Below are 16,722 nucleotides of genomic sequence, written 5' to 3'. Positions count from 1 at the left end.
TGGAGTAACGGCTTACTCCATTAAACTAGTGGAGCAGCAGGTGAATTTGGCCTTTTCTTTTCTTTTTTTTTCCAGGCAGACATCTGTGTTGATTCTAGACAAAGAAAAGCGCTTTTCCTCAGCTCACACCTTGTGTAACCAGTGCCAATTCTTAGTGAAGCTGTGTATCAGTTACACTCCCCTCTCTCACACAGCAAACTTATGAGAGTCAAGTCTGACACCTTGTGGTGGGAGACTTTTCATCACAGTCAACACTTGTATGTCTCAGTGTCAGACATTATGGATTTCGGGGTATGGATGCTGAACTTGATAGCTGTTCTGTACAGTCTGAGTAAATAACTTCAACTGATATGCAATGAATAATAAAACTCAATCAGCTGCTTAGAACCAGTACAAAAAAAAGCTGCCCCGAACAAAAGAAAAAAGTGGCCAAAATCTCTGAAAAAGTCCATTACTCTCGGTTAAAAAACCGGATACGTGTGTCCTCTCAGAAACAGAAGACACGCCTGTGGAGTTGCCTCAGTGAGAAGATGTGCTCCTGTGTGAGTGGTGATGGAGGGAGAACCTCCTGCATCACCAACAAAATAGTTGATTTATTAAGATAATCTTCACAACTAAGAGCTGCTTAAGGTTATGTCCCACTGATTAGATAGTTAATAACAACAATCGGTCAATCCTTGATACACCTGTGTTGTTCCAAGTTATTTCTTCTACATAACATTCACCAGTGGTGACAAAATATCACTACTCCAACAAGCAGAAACCTTGAACATCCAACTACTCACTTGCTAACTTCCTTATATTGTGCAATCTCTTCTATGTAGAGCAGGTCATGCAGCCGGGCCTGGTAGTTGTCTTTGGTCAGGGTCTTGTCCAGAACTGACTGGGTGAAGAGCTGGTCGGCCGACAGAGGTATCTGATATCGAGCAAGGAGGCTACGCTCCAGTTCACCCATCGTCTCGTTGGGGGTAAATTCTACAATGGTTTTACAAGAAGAATCCCAGCGCTTCGCAGTCATCAACAGCTGTTGCCTGGCTGCCATCAGATGTTCTAAGTCTGGAGAACAAGGGAGAAGTGAACAGGCCGAAGCATTCATTCCCATCACTTCTTGAAGGTTATATAATGCTATTCATTTTATTATTCAATATGCACTCATTTTCAGACCTCCAGAGTTTCTTTAATCATACCTTCAATAGAAGCAGCATCCACCATGATTCGCTGCATCAGCACAGGCTCTGAACCAAAGTCAAAGACAATGGTCTGTCTGAAGGTACCAAAGATCTCTGTGCTGAAGCCAACTGCCACTTTGTAGACACAGTGATCAAGGCCATTGTCTGCTGCCACTGTCAAAACACCACAGTGGAGTACATTAAAATCCTCAATCCGAAGAGAGAAAGTCATCACTTGAACATCAATTAAAAAATTATAGGAAAACATTGGTTGTAAGACCAAAGCAAAATAAGGTCAATTCATCAGGGATTACACAAAAGTGTGTGGTTTAAATGTCATATAAACAAGGCTAAATGACTTAATGTTTGATTCTGCTGTCAGAGTCTGAAATAAAAGCTGAAATGCATTAAATTAAGTGTATTATGCATGAGCAGTCGCAGATTTTAAAACTAAAGTCATATGATAAAAATTCAGTAACGTTCAGAAATGTGAAATGATCAAACAGAAAGTGAGCACACAGCACCTCCTCCAGCTGAACATTACAGGGGATATCCAACAGTAGACTACACTGATAATAAAAAGAAGCCAATCTGAAAAAAGATAGGGGAACGTTTAACAAACTGCCAGCATACAAACCTGCTGTTTCCTCTCCTGGAGTCCACTCTTGGCATGCTTTGGGGACGGCTTGAAGCCGATCGCCAGCTGACACGCCTGTGATGAAGAAGTGTGGCCGATGGGCATCATAGAGTAGGGCAATGCGGTACAGCTTTCTAGCCGGCTAGAGAAAGAGAGCATAATGACGATAAAGCTTTTTTTCCAATAAACAGATTCAAGCAGCACTGTCAACCAGTCAGTAAAAAAAAAAAAAAAATGGCCAAATTGTCTTTTCTCACTCTGACATTGATAAAGCATCATCCTACCTTGCACAACAAGGAGAAGATCCAGGAGTGGGCTGATTTTTTGGAGGTGACAGTAACAGAGAGGCTGGAGCTGGTCTCTACATTCACTCCTTCTAAACTGTCACTTAGCTAGAAGGACAAAAAAAAAAAAGCTAGTCAGAAACTTTCTCTCCATTCATATCTATATTTAAGAAAACTCAGTCAAATACTTGTAGAAGCCAAGTACAGTGGTGAATAGAACAAAAACATGGCAACATTATGTATCCCAAACTGTGAGCTATGAAAATAAACCGTTGTGAATAAAAAGGTTAAAAGGTTTCTTTATGTCCTTTAATATCCTGTAATTCTAGAACACTGCTAGTAAAACCCTGCTAAATGAAAACAAGAAAAGATTATGGAAAATTAAAAAAAAAAAAAGAACATTGTTCAATTGTAGAATTAGACCTTTAACCAACTTTACATAATCTACGGGATCAGGATTCAATTATGTAGTAGAGCCAATGTTCAAGACGGCCCTTTTTTTTTTTAAGGCCCGTAACGCCAACATGTCGGGAAGACCACAGAGAGTCAGCATAGCGCTGAGTGATATGGCCCAAATACTGGCACCAGGTTGGGAGGCATTTGATACAGGGCTGCAAGTGGTCCAGCACAAAATAAAGAAACCCATTTACATTTAAAATATATATATATATTATCCCTGAATGGGACAGAATCAGACTCCCACAGATTCTGTGATATTGTTGAGATGAAATGTGCGAGTCGTGAGGGAAACGTGTTATCAGTGGTACAGCAGCTGAGATATGGCTTCCATGTTGCATGTCTGTACTGATATCCTAATTAGCCATTTAGTGATTATCTGCTGTGGAAGACAACTTATCTAATCTGAAGATAAGACACTGCTTCATCTTCAGCTCAGAGAATTTAGCCAGTTAGTGGTCTCACTGGACAGTTTTCAAAGTTTATGTTTCTTGGATCTGTCTTGCATGCTGCAGTTTTGCGTTAGGATACCTTTTTTGGACACCTGTGGTACAGCGCATGCTTTATGAGCTGATGTAATGGAATTGATCCATCATCATCATCAAGACTGCAGACATTAGTTTAAACAACCAAAATACTGGGAAACGGCTCACAAACACAAGTCAAACATGCTAATAATAGTTTAAAAACGTGTGCTAAGTTAAACAACAGAAGTTGAGCTAACATCAGAAACCATGAATAACAGGACTTATTCACACTGAGGGTTCAAATAAAAACTTAAGCCTCACACGACATGGCATTGAGAGAAAGGGGAGCAACCGAAAGAAAGACTAAACACGCAGCTGGAACTAAGCGAGATGAACACGTTCAGATTTTCAGTGTCATCAGATTGTTATATTGGTCACACGACACAGCGTGCTCCTCTTGTGTTCAGGGCTTTCTGTGGCAGGGAGGGGACACACACTACAAGACTTTTTTACTTAACATCTTTAGTAGTTGAAAACCGTTTTCCCCACGAGTTCCGAGTCCGTCATCAGCAAAGCACGAGTGTTCGAACCATCGTTTAAACAAGCCATCTTCAGTTTCCTGAGCAGACCATGGGTTCCTCACCATGCGCTCTGTCATGTTGAACGTTATTTATTTGACTTTTCCAGGTTTTGCCCTGTCGTGTCACCTGACCGGGCCTCTTGTGCTCCCATTGGCTGTCGTTTCCTCTCGACAGTTCACTCAACTACTGCTCTGCCAACCCTGTGAAACGATCAAAGCTGCTCGACTGGAGCGTTAACGCATGCCACTCAGCTCTCATATTGCGTCTTTCAAACTGTCACACATCGTGATTCGTGAAGACCCAACAAACCACTGACTTGCCTCAGATGTGGGCCATTTGTCTATGACTTCAAAAACCTAGCATAGCGTGAACCAGGCTTAAGAAAGGACCCTCAGTAGTTACAACCACTGTCTCAGCTTTCTGCAGGATTCTTCGTGTTATACACAGAGTCAAAAACACAAACAGGACTTGGAAGAAAGTGAATCCTCACTTTTCTACAGTATTTTGCATGTTTTCTATCGAGTTACTTGTGCTTGCATGCACCCCACAGCCACTCACCACTTTCTCTGGGGAAAGGGAGTTCATCCACTTTTCTATGAGTGTTTCCATGTAGTTCTCTGTGAAGTGTTTGCTCTCCTGCTGCTGTTTGAGACGAATGAGTCGTGAAGCATAACGCTTCTGCCATTCCATCAGTTCCTCCTGCGAATGAGCAGATGTACACTGGGCCCCGTACCGACACAGGCCCTGCTCCAAGTACCTACAGGACAAAATAAAAGCAGTTATTGAATCAACAATTCAGCTTATCGTTTTAGGTTGTCACCGGTTTCTACGCTCAGATACGCAGTGCGTATTAAACAAGAGAGAAGGAAGAATAGAAACACGATGTTGTTGTATAAAATGTCACACTGACCCAGTTGGTATAAATTAGTTTCAATATGTAAAGAAAAATAAATCTAAATGAATACAAACGAGGGTTCGTGTGCAAATGGCTGGACTGCAAGGTCAGAAACTGATTGGAAACACATTTTTGTCTTGCAAATTGATGTGATATGGTTAGAAAAACTAAAAGCAATTTGTCTTTGAGTGACTGCTGATGTGAAAGCAGAACGTGCTCAAATTGAATCAGCAAGAACAGTCCATCAACAATTACAAAGAAATGGATATCATTGTAGGAATGCATGAAAACCTCACCACAAAAATGAATGCACCTTTGAAAGTTCAAAAAAGGGCTAAAGCCAAATGGGCTGCATTTCCGAGTAGTAGTAACAAGTGATTTTAGTCAGATAAGTTATCCTTAATCACATTCTTGATTTGTGGCATTCACTAAGACAACAGTTCAGGCCTGAAAATGCTATTTTATTGGCATGGTTTGGGCAAACTTGTCTTTTTAATGGAAGGGTCACTGCCGATCAATAAAAAATTAATTAACCAGACCACTATTATCGTTTGATGAAACATTTCGATCCTATAAATGTGGTCTTGTCCAGGATTACAGTGGTGTTGTAGCCAGTTACATTACAACCCTCAGTGAATTACAATATTATCATCTTTTATGATATTAGCTACTGTATAATCAGTCACTTCAAAAAGCAAATCAAAAGGTACATACTCCAAAAAAACAAAAAAAAAAAAGACCAAATTCTTCATTATTTACTTTTGTGTTCAAAGTAGAAGATGATATATTTGACCTTTTACAGAGGGTGTATTCCTCGCTGCTGGTGACTCCTCTGGGAGGAGGCCGGAACTGCCAGCCATCTTGGACCTCTGTCAATTCACAAGTCAAGTGGTCAACGAGAGCAAAAACAATATTGGCATAACAATCATAACATTAATCAAGATGCCAACTGACTTAACAATGCAAGAAATTGACAGAAAATATGTCTACTGCACATAAATAAAGGTTAAAAGAAAACTGAAAGAAATATTGATTCAAACTCCTGGTACAGATTTACTCACCTTCGTCCAGGTCGTCTGTGTATTCTGGTGCCATCTCTCTATTTATAGCCTGGCATGAGATGGAGCAGGTTGGGGTGGGTGCAGAAGATTATTATTAATATTATGTAAACTAGTACTTTAGCTGCAAACAAGCAGTCGGGCTACTAAATTTCCATAAAAGGAGAACAAAAAAAAAAGAAAATTCAAAAATAAGGCAGACAAAATAATGATGTTAATGTTAAAATCTGGCCTTAAAAAAAAAAGAATCTTATGATTCACACTTCGTAAGTACGATACCATTATTTCTAAACACCAAGAACATGCTGAAAGGCCCAAACAGGAGGGTAGAAAGCACAAAAGTAAGCTGAACAGCCTCGATCCATAAACTCAGGCACTTACCTCTATTTCAGAGAAGAGCATTTTTAGTCTGGTCAGGTCTTTTGTAACGATGCCATTCTGTGAAGGAGACGGAAAAGGATCTTCATTAAAGCATAACCGCAATAAATACTTTCAGTAATTGGAATTAACAGTCATACTTTTTCAATACCATTTTTACTAAACATTTTGCTTTATGTAATATAAAAGTCTGCCTGCTGTAAATTCTATTATTTTACTAGAAAGTTGTCTTTAACAGCTCCTAGAAATTGCTCCATTGTACAACTACTTGAAGCCAACACCGCCAAAAAGCTCAGATCACATGAAATTCTACCCTTTTAGGTCATGCCTTACCATATGCATTCATGACCATATACTTATGGTTTATGTAGAATGTGTATGTTGCCTTTTTCATCCGTCACTTCAGTGGGTTGAGCCCCTTCCAGTAACTTACACCAGATGTGAAATATGTGAAACAGTCGATCTAAGCACCCTCTAGAAAAATGGCTTTTTAAATCAGTGGTGATGAGGATGGCATTTTCTGCAGCAGACACATATTCTTACTCCTAATTAATGACTGTTAATTAGAGTGTTTTTCCTCAAAATATCAAGACTTCAATTAACTAAATGAAAGTATCATAAGACGCTCCAACTTTGCATGTAATGCGATGCAATCATTTGCTGTCACGCTTTGACTGTCTGCCCTAATCGTCCACTTTACATTGTTTTCTATACGCTGTCTGCATTGTGCATGTTTGATTAGGGCTTTCTTACTCTTTCAAAGTTCTGATCAGATGGCCGGTGAAGTGATATTTTTATGCACATCCCATAAAAACAGTAGCTGGTGAGCCTAAACTAATAAATCTTCTAATCGGATCCTGAACAGCCATAATATTCTTGCTTGCACATTTAATTACTGTCAATGCGCAGCCTGAAAACATAAATGCATAGTTTGGATACAATGTACATTAATCATACCATTTGCTCTCCATACAAGGCTTTAGAGAGGATGCTGGCCACTTCTTGCAGGCTGCCATCCAACAGCATGGAGTGCAAACTCGCCTGTAGTGAACCATCTCCTCGTGCAATTTCTTCTGCAAGAACTGCGACAGAATGAAGAACACAGAGAGAACGGGTTGGAAGAGAATTAACAGATCTCTTCTCAAAGAAAAAATAAAGACGCAAAGTCAATGTACATTTCCACATCCCATTCTGTGTGGCACTCTTATCCAAAGCCAAACATTGACTCATGACATCAAACCTTTGGATGGCTTCTTGTCGCACCTCTGACTTGAAGCAATAAAACCGATAAAAATAGACACAACGTACACTTTGCACAGCAGATGGACCCAAATTCAAAACACCCATTTCATCATGACTGATGTGTGTTTCAGAAGCCTCTGTTGAGTCTTGTTGGCTCAAAAAATAACTTCAAACTGTTGGTAAAAGTGGAGAGTTCAATGATGTGTAAGCACACCTGAGGCGGGATGGTTCTGTCTCTGTTAATATCTCCCTTGTGGATCAAAGTTGACGCCTCTGTACATTCACATGGCACAATGTGCAATGTAGGTGAATAAATCCCGGCTTGTAAAGTGTTTCCCCACACACCCAACACTTTGGTGCTCTGGCCAAATGCATGTGCACAAATGGGTCAATATATATATATTTTTTCTATTTCTTTACAATACAAACACATACAATCTTATTTCATTGTATAACTACGTGCTCCTCATCGATTTACCAATTTAAGAGATCCCTTCAGCGACTTCCCTTTCAATAAATAAAGACAAGCTACTTTTTGTTTGGGGCAATGCAACCCAAAGCCCTTTGGAAAGAGCACAAAGAGAATGTGATTGTAAAAAAAACACTTTTGAATTGCACTCACCGTGTTTGCAGTCTTCATCTGCTTCATCATAGTTTTTCTGTTAACAGAAGGAAAGTGGTGCTATAAAAAAAATGGGGGTCACATAATCTTCAACTATGGCTGTCTTTGACTTACAACAGAGTCCCTCATATTGTTATTACAGGACTTAATATTAATGTAGCTACTTCAGTTCGAGTGAATAACAACACCACGTAGAAAAACTAAGAAATGGTGTTTCTTAAAGTCATACTGACGTACAAAACTGGAATTAAAACAATGATCAGCTTCTGTTTTCATTAAGAGATACACATAACTATGTCAGCAGGGCTTAGAACAGCTAGTGTCCTCACCAGTTGTAGGAAGGCAGCAATTCGGTAGAGCAGGGCTCGGCTACGGAGGGGTCCGGCTGCAACAACGGATGGAGGGCTCAACGGGACAGGGGCGCTGGAGGATGGGGTTTGGGGCCCAAGGACCACCAGGGCATCTGTGCTGTGGGTGACTGCCGCCTCGTACTCCCGCCTGGCTAACGATCTGCTGGCTTCTTCACATGACTTCTCCGCTCTCCTGTCTGCCATGACTTAGAGACAAAACGTCTGTAAGCACAAGAGGAGAAAAAACAGCACACAGAATAAGCTGAGCATCCTTTCCAAAAAGGAGGTAATTGGGGGGGGGGGGAGGAGACGGACGGACTATTTCCTCCTTTTTTTGGACCAGTTTTACTGAAATTTGAAACTAGCAGCACCAGCACAACTTTCATACTCGCCAAGCACATTTATGTACTGTGCTCAGATATGAGTTGCAAGTAAAATACAACTACTCCATGCTGCTCAAACTATTCTGGGCCAGATGCACTGATGGACCTGCACCCCTAGCATTTTGGAGGCAGGAATCAACTAATCAGCCTACAGAAGAGCCAGAAACGACAATAAAATAGGCAAATGTCGGTTTAATTTTATCAAAATTAAATGTCAAAATTAAGATATCCGTTTAGTGTGTCTGTGAGGTTGTTTTGTTTTTTTTTGTCCCCTTATTATTAAAGCATTTATCACATATCTGACTGAGAATGGATATCATGACTGTGTTGTTCTTGAATAAGTGGTGTTCTGAAATGTTGGTGCTTTAGTTCCAGTGTCTGTCTGACATTAACCTTCCAACATGCAACCATTTGTATGTCGCTAACATCCCACAACATAATGACCTTTTCCCTCCTCATGTTAACAAACTTTGTTCAAGTATCTTTCACTGGAAGAGCTTGGACGTGTCCATACTTCCCAGTCAATAGAAACTTAAATTACTGCCCTGACTTACGAACAACTTCTCACTGCTGCGGTTTGTATAGTTGGAGAATTCGCACAGGAGGCACATATTTGGATTTTGCTATGCAGGAAATCTTCATACGACGCCAAAAATGCCAGAGATCTGGTAAACCCAGAGTGGATAAAGTCTACACTTCAATTGCATCTTCATTCCAAGTCTACAAAACCAAATTCTGAAAAGCACGTCATTCTCCAAATACTTGACTAAATATTCCCGTTGTCATGGCGGTGCCAGAAGACACTCCAGAGGAGCTGAAGGACACTGATCTGGATATGTTTGCAAATTTGTTTAGACTGTTGCCTTCACGACCTAATTACTGATAAGTGGCTATCACATAATGACAGTGAAGATTAAAATATGTCCATGAAGTCAGATAAACTCTGTAAACCTGTAGCATTTAAATAGACTCTCAAAGAGGTCGTGTTTTAAAGCTTTCAATGTTCCAAAGAGCACTTCAATAACTGTGATGTGTCAGAAGCTGATATTTTACAAGTCGACATGAACACAAATCTTATTTTTACACCGATGGAATTCTAGCTTGTAGTTATGCCTGATGATATGTAGCATGCAACGGACGAACAACTCTGAGACGTTATTTATACCTCTGTCCATCACATTTCTCTCCAAACAGCCGCACAAGCTTGTTGATTGTACTTCTGCTCACTCGAGGTGCACACAGACCTTCCCCTTTTCCTTCGTGTTCGTCAGCAATAAGACAAGCTTACAGTCACTCCTCACTGTTGTCAACTTAGTCCGCCTAATGAAATAATATATTATCGATCAAATAAATCAACTGGCATTAAATGCAGCAACGTCTTGGGAAAAACAGTGGCCAAATTTCCTTGAGGAGTGTCAACAGAACAGCCAAGTGAGAATGAGTATTGACTTTTCCACCTTCACGCGTCTTCCCCTGCAGAGCAGCAGCCTGACTGTGAGCCACGGATAAGAAATAACTTTCCCAGAGACATTCTATTCGTCACCAAATCTAAACAGATGTGCTCGCAGGTGATTTTATCAGGCAATGCTGGATTTGTAAAATCAGAGACTGCTGGTTTATGTGCAGTCTGGGTGGGTGATATTTTAGTCACAACAGTATTTCTGAGTCATTGTGCTCCCAGATAACAGAAACAAAATGTAAATACCGTATACAGTACAACCCAGTGTGAGAGCAGAGACAGTGCAAGAGAAGTAAATAGTTGTTAGCTGCTTAGAGATGTTGACAGTAGGTAGAATGCAAATACTTAGTGTTCCTATGGCACTACTGTCAATGTTATGATAGTGAATATTTATAAGTAACAAGATATATACCATGTATCACCAGTCAGAAAATTCTGATGTAGAATGTTTTTTGGCCACATTGCCAAGCCCCAGCAAAGCGTTAAACTGCTAAGTGCTATAAGACGACTAAATAACAGCTCAATGTATTAAGTTTGTCTCTAGACCAGCAGACTGGCTCCTTCTTGGACTGCAGCTGTTGATAGTTAGCTATCTCATTTCGGACAGACTTCATGGCATCCTTGTTCTGCTCTGCAGCCTTAGTGGGCTTGGCACAGCGACACATGAACTTGTTGTCTACCTTTTCCAAGTTCTGACTGGAGTGGCCCTCCAGCCTGAACACGAGATTCCGAGAACCCGAGAGCAGAACAAGGCCTATGGTCACTGGCTGCAGTAAATGATGGTGGAGCTGGAGTCTACTGAGATGTGAGCCTCAGTGGAGACCTGAATGGCATCAAACACCAACCCAAAGGCAGGGATACACGAGAGCAGACGGGCTGGTTTTAGCTGGTAAGTTGCAACAGAACTTTTAACATAAAGCACTACAGCAACAAAGAAACCAATGAACTGGATCACAACTGGATAACACCACTGCCCGTGTTAAAAAGAGCGACCTGTTATCTAGCTGCCAACACGTACATAACCCTGTAAATGTGCAGCACACCATCCATTAAGGTTATCTATGTTTATATCAGACAATAATTTGGAACTGTACTGACAATCAATCATGAGATCAGATATAAAATTAGTCTGAAATTTGATTGGGTGGGGCCTCCACTGCCACTTGAAAAAGTCAAACCAATCTCAACTTTCCACTGCGAGCTGGACTGGCAGAGCAAACTACAGACCCGGAATTCAACTCAGCCAAATGACATGTCACCCCATTCAAAGAATGAAAAGCAAGACTTTTTTATGCCTAAAACAAATATGGCCTCTGTGGGTGAAGAAAGTATCTGATTATTTGCTTTAAACGTGTGATGTAGAGCAGGACAAATCCGTGTTTAATATTTCATATGAAAGTCAAACAGTCTGACATATATGCTTCACTCTCATAGGAAGCAGGATGATGAAGGCTAACTAGACGCCACTTCTTAACCAAAAAGCGAGAATGTTCAGATCACCATCTTAGTCTGCATGCTTTCCCCTTCCCCATTTACTTAGCTTGGCTATTTGTTAACTTATATTCAATGCTAACCTTAGTTTACAGTACAGCGTCCACACTGTTCCACCTTTTTTATGTACTTCTCACCAGGCAGCAGAGGTCATCACAGAATCAAATCTACATGACTGTGAAAGGTGCTTTAGACACAGAGGGTTTTGTTACTTCTCGGATTTTACAATGATACGGTGCTACGCTTCCTTTGTTCGGTCAGCATCATGATGCAACGATGGAATAATAAAGGCATCCACTTTGCAGCAATATAGCAAAATCTCTGTGTAAAGAATAAAAGAAATACCAGAGCAACAGAATAAATTAACAACTTGTCAGCAAAAAGCAATGAAGTGAACGCGCATGTGAATTTAAACATTAGTTTGCCATTACATGAAGCCGTGTGGCCTTTTTCCTTAATAAACAGCACAGATGAAAATAGGAGGGTATGCCATGAGCTGCCGGAGAACAGCCTATCCTCAAATGCTTAAAAAAGTCAGAAAGTCTTATAGTTTGTGGTCCTCTCTTTTACCACCTCACCAGTTTCCCAACTGGCATTGCAGCTCATCACAGCGTGCCAGATAAAGCTGCTTTATTACAAAAATGGGCACCCGACACTTATTATCATCATTATGTGCAAAGGTGGTCGGCTAAGAGAAAAAAAAAAAAAAAAAGGAAAGAAAAATTGAATTGCACAGAAACTAGCCGATGTTAAAATTCCATCCAAACACTCACCACACCCTGGGATGCAGCTTTTGGAAATGACTGGCTGAAAATTAACATTTAAACAAGGGCCTGTGGCCCAGTGACTTTGTAATACATTTGCAAAAGCTAGTCATTAACTACCATACACACAAAAAAAAAAAAAGGTAGAAACAAGGGAATGTTAATCTTTCAAAAGGCGTTTCAGATGGTTATTTCTTCAATAATCGGCAGTAAGGAACTTTGCCTGTAGCAGCAGCTTGAGTTCCACCGACAGTTTCTGTTTCAGTCAGCTCTCGTCTCGTGGAAGTCAGGATAATGACGCGCGGACAAATTCTCAACTTAATGTAATGTTGCTTTGCCAGCTTCATCTCGAGCAGGTTTTTCCTTATGCCGCCAAACGAGCTATGACCAGCAAGGGCGTGTTCAAAGGACATCTGAAGGCATCCTGGATTGAGCCCTGTGGGGTAACGGGTGGGGTCACTGTGGGTTGGGCTTGCTGCGCATAGACACCATAGAATTGTTACCTGGGGAGTTGGGAGGCCGGGTGAACTCCTCAGATTCCTTGCAGTGTTCTTTGAACCTCTCCTGTACAGTTTTAGGTGGGGCCCACTTCTTCCCCACCGGGCGAGGTTGTTATTGTGAGGGTGTGATGTTCCTTTGATCTTAGAGTTGGCAAATGTCTAACGTCATATCAAAGCCAAAGATAGGACGCAGGTGCGTAGCTCATTTTACCTGTCAGTGGTTTTAACGATATGGCTGATCGATATGGACCCTCTATCATTGGTTTTAGATAGGAATGTGCAGATATATCAGTCTAATATCGGTATTCTGCTTGGTGACCGCAATGGCCTATGAGCAAATAGATGGCTGTGGCCAATCTTTATCTGGAGAGTACTGAAACTAACAAGATGTGCTTATATTTTGTTTTGTTCTACATAAAAAATAAAAATAAAATGTATGTGTGATGAAGGCCTGAAATACTTTGAAACTGTACAGTTGTTGTTTTTTTTGTTACCTTAGCATCAAAAGGAGGATAAACGACTAAAACCAATCAGGCATGTGAAAAGTTACAATGTTGTTCGGCGTAAAGTAAAATAATGCAGAATATTTGCACAAATTTTATTTTCTCTTAACATTCTATGTGGCTGAAAACAGCCCAACCATCTCTACAAGACGCCAAAGAACATTAAACAAAAGCTCATTTTACATGTGCAATGCAGGTCTCAAATGATCGAGACAGGTTGGAGGGCGGTGGCGTGTGAGAACGCAGATGACCGCCGCATCCGCCTCAGAATTCTCGCCACCTTTTAAAATGTACATGATCTGCAAACTGTGCACAGGTTCTCTGGAACATCTCAAGGTGCTTGCCCTGAGTAGCTACCTCTTTCCTAACTCATCTGAGTTTATGACACGTCTGAAAAGCTTCATATCTGCATTTACACAAAGTTAAAAGTGAGCTGGAATGACTTCACTTCCCCTAAAACTTACATCATCTAGCTCAGGAACAATTTATGACTGGGTTATACTTACAATCTATCCTTGTACACCATGCTGATGAGACAACTGGCCAATCATGCCGCACCAGCCATTCTGTAACAACACACCTACACAGCATCTGAAATTCCACACTGTTCACTACATACTCAGTGTGTGTACCTTCATTTAAATAACATTTGGGAGCGTAAACAGCAGTACAAAACTTATTGGATGCACTTGATAGCGTGTATTATCATGGCTCCTCCAGGGACCTTCATTTGCAAGTGGAGGGGTATCACCAAGGTAATGGTATCCAGGTAAAACTATTTCAAAACATATAGTGCTCAAACTGAATGATAACTCAGATAAAATATTATTAGTCATTTTTGCTAATCTTACAGCTGAGATACATCAAGTTTTGTGTCGCTTAGATTATAGGAAATTTATGTTGGCGTAGTCTCCAGTGCTACAGGGTTCACCCTCAAAATAGGAAGCCTTTCATGTTCAAATGTCTGACTATTTCTGTGTACTTAACCCCAGATTACTGTAGAATTTCAAGTCAAGTCAAAATGTAAACCAAAATGAGCATTTTCTGTATTTAATGTATCTCAAACAGATATCTGAAACATATGGCATTACGAAACAGCTATGATGGGACATGCTGTGCTGATGATTTAACTGCAATCATGGGACAATACGCAATCAGCAAAAAACTAGGCAGCAAAACGTGTGGAAACCAAAATGAGGGCTGAGAGTTGCTTGTATAAGCAGTGGTTTGTTGCAGACTAGTAGAAAACGGGATCCAAGCAAAACCAAACGTAGGTCTGATATTAGCACAGCACCCGCTTGTACCAAGAAGGGCTACTTGAAAAAGTGTTGTGTCACATTCACCACTGTATGTACATCCGTTGTCTAATATCCAAGTTTCCAAGTCTCCTACTTTACAGAGGCAACAACAAGTAGTTTGGCGGGATATAGTGGGTGGACACCTTCCTTCATTTTTGGCGACCACAGATTAGTCTACAATTAAGTGAGGCGCTGTAAAAAAAAAAAAAAAAACAGAAAAAAAAAAAGAAAAAAGAAAGGTCACTTTATCCCTAATGACTGTTATTGAAGAACACTGACTTGTCTCACTCTGCCATAACGTTTCTTGGTTTGACAGCATCGTTAGCGACAACGTTTAGAAAACACGAACGTAAAACATCCAGATTTAGCTGAGCTCAATTATTAAGCGTTTAGAAATAACGCATAACCATAAACACAAACATTTGGGATGACAGGTTTCGTCTTTCAGTGGATAGTTGTAGCTGTTGTTTGTCTTGCAAACTTGTCATGACTGCTGTAAATCAGAGCGATGACGGCAGCGTTACAAAGCCCTGAAAAATGTCCCCACAGTGTTGGTTAACTTATCGTTTCTTGTTTGCACTGGTTAGGCAATGTTGCTACTAAACGGAGTGTGCGTAGCTAGCAGTTAGCTCACCAGCCAAAACACGGCCTTTCTTGGCACCAAACTGGCAAGCTCACAACAAGAATAGCTGGCTGGTTTGTTAACGTTAGCAGGCTAGCTAGCAGGGTTCGCCGAAACAAAACGGGTTCGGGCCTGAAATTTTGCCACGGTGTTCAGGCGCATATAACCCAAATGACATCCTGTTGTTATCCGTGCATGAACTCAAAGCATTCGTCATTATCCTAATGATTTATGGAGGGGATTCATGTCGGTGGCTTTGCGATGCAAAAGACAACTGGAAGGGCTGAAAATGGGAAGTCAACACTTACCTAGCTTTACTTTCTACGCCATCTTGGATCCACTTGTCAGACCATCGCAAAGCATAGTGGGATGTACTGATCTGAAGGTTGAGAGGACTGCTGCGTGCGTGCGTGTGCGTGAGCCTGCCTGTGTTTATGTGGCCTATGATGGCAAGGATCTTTCATGTCAAAAGGCGTTTGTCTGAGAGTGCATTACTTGCAAGTATATCACTTTGGGATGATAATCAGTAGTGGGAGTATTTACATTCTTTGCTTGTGTAAAAAAAAATGCAAATACAGCAGTATTTTCACACTGCACTACAAGTTATGCATGAGAAATAAAGTCACTTAAGTAAAAGCACATCGACATTAGCAACAACAAGCTACATTCTTTCATATATAATGACATCAAACGATTAAAAAATGAATGATGGGAGGAAAAAGAGTTCTGGTACACAAATCTACCTTTAAATAGCGTAAATATTATTCAAACTTTGATTTTGGTTGTTACATTTGATGATGATCAAATCACGTGAGGGCATTAAAGGGGAAATCACTACTTAGTGGAACTACTTAAGATGTAGAATCTGAATCAAACGTGTAACATCAGAAGCCAAAATGTTTGTAAACTACCAGGATACTATATGGAGCAGAGTGTTTTAACTCCAAGCTTGTCTTACTATCCTCAGTGTTCAATTTTAGGTATAAGTACCTTGTTATTAAAGCTGTTGAGCACATGTAGTGGAGTATAAAAGTGCAATATTTCCCTTTCAAATGTAATGGAGAAGAAATGTAGTTGTGTGTAAAGGAAATACTCAAATATTGAAATACATGCACAGTGTTCAGTAATTCATTGTCCAAATGCAGATTTTTAAAAAAAGGACCAAAGTGATCAAAAGAGGCAAAAATATTCTACTCGTTCATTTATTTATCAGTTAAAACGATCTACTGTTACCTATCAGTGAGTAACAGTATGAGTATGTGAGAATGTGTTGGTTAAAATAATCCATTAGTTTAAAGCTGGAATAAATATATAAAACATATATAAATATTATAAAGCAATAGCTCATTATCATTAAATATATCAATGTTATTAATTTCCTTTTGGGATAAATATATATTGTTCATCTAATCTAAATGAAATGTCATTCTATTTACTATAAATTGTGATTTTGCTAGGTTAAACTATTAAATTGCCTCACAACGGAATTGGAATGGAAGTAAACATGTTCGCCGCTGAAAAATAAAGCCAATAAGAGTCGAAAGAAAATTTCTTTTGAGCTCC

At 40.2% G+C, this 16,722-nt stretch overlaps 1 protein-coding gene across 1 annotated transcript in view; it reads right to left on the bottom strand.

The window, feature by feature from the left end:
* Positions 1–15,550, bottom strand: part of helz (helicase with zinc finger) — a 49,619-nt gene extending 34,069 nt beyond the window's left edge. Inside the window, exons 1-12 of the mRNA XM_072384573.1 lie at positions 15,468–15,550; positions 8,119–8,361; positions 7,790–7,826; positions 6,883–7,007; positions 5,929–5,985; positions 5,551–5,599; positions 5,283–5,358; positions 4,153–4,351; positions 2,091–2,198; positions 1,807–1,948; positions 1,188–1,343; positions 786–1,056 (exon numbers count right to left, since the gene is read on the bottom strand). Coding sequence (XP_072240674.1) covers positions 786–1,056; positions 1,188–1,343; positions 1,807–1,948; positions 2,091–2,198; positions 4,153–4,351; positions 5,283–5,358; positions 5,551–5,599; positions 5,929–5,985; positions 6,883–7,007; positions 7,790–7,826; positions 8,119–8,343 — 1,445 coding nt within the window. The 5' untranslated portion in view covers positions 8,344–8,361; positions 15,468–15,550. The remainder of the gene's footprint in view (positions 1–785; positions 1,057–1,187; positions 1,344–1,806; positions 1,949–2,090; positions 2,199–4,152; positions 4,352–5,282; positions 5,359–5,550; positions 5,600–5,928; positions 5,986–6,882; positions 7,008–7,789; positions 7,827–8,118; positions 8,362–15,467) is intronic.
* Positions 15,551–16,722: the final 1,172 nt, after the last annotated feature.

This window comes from Leuresthes tenuis, unplaced genomic scaffold (genome assembly GCF_036924035.1).
Source record: "Leuresthes tenuis unplaced genomic scaffold, fLeuTen1.0.hap1 SCAF_4, whole genome shotgun sequence".
NCBI classification, from domain to species: Eukaryota; Metazoa; Chordata; class Actinopteri; order Atheriniformes; family Atherinopsidae; genus Leuresthes; species Leuresthes tenuis.
Note: the sequence above shows the minus strand (reverse complement) of the source record. Positions and strands in the feature narration are given on the sequence as shown.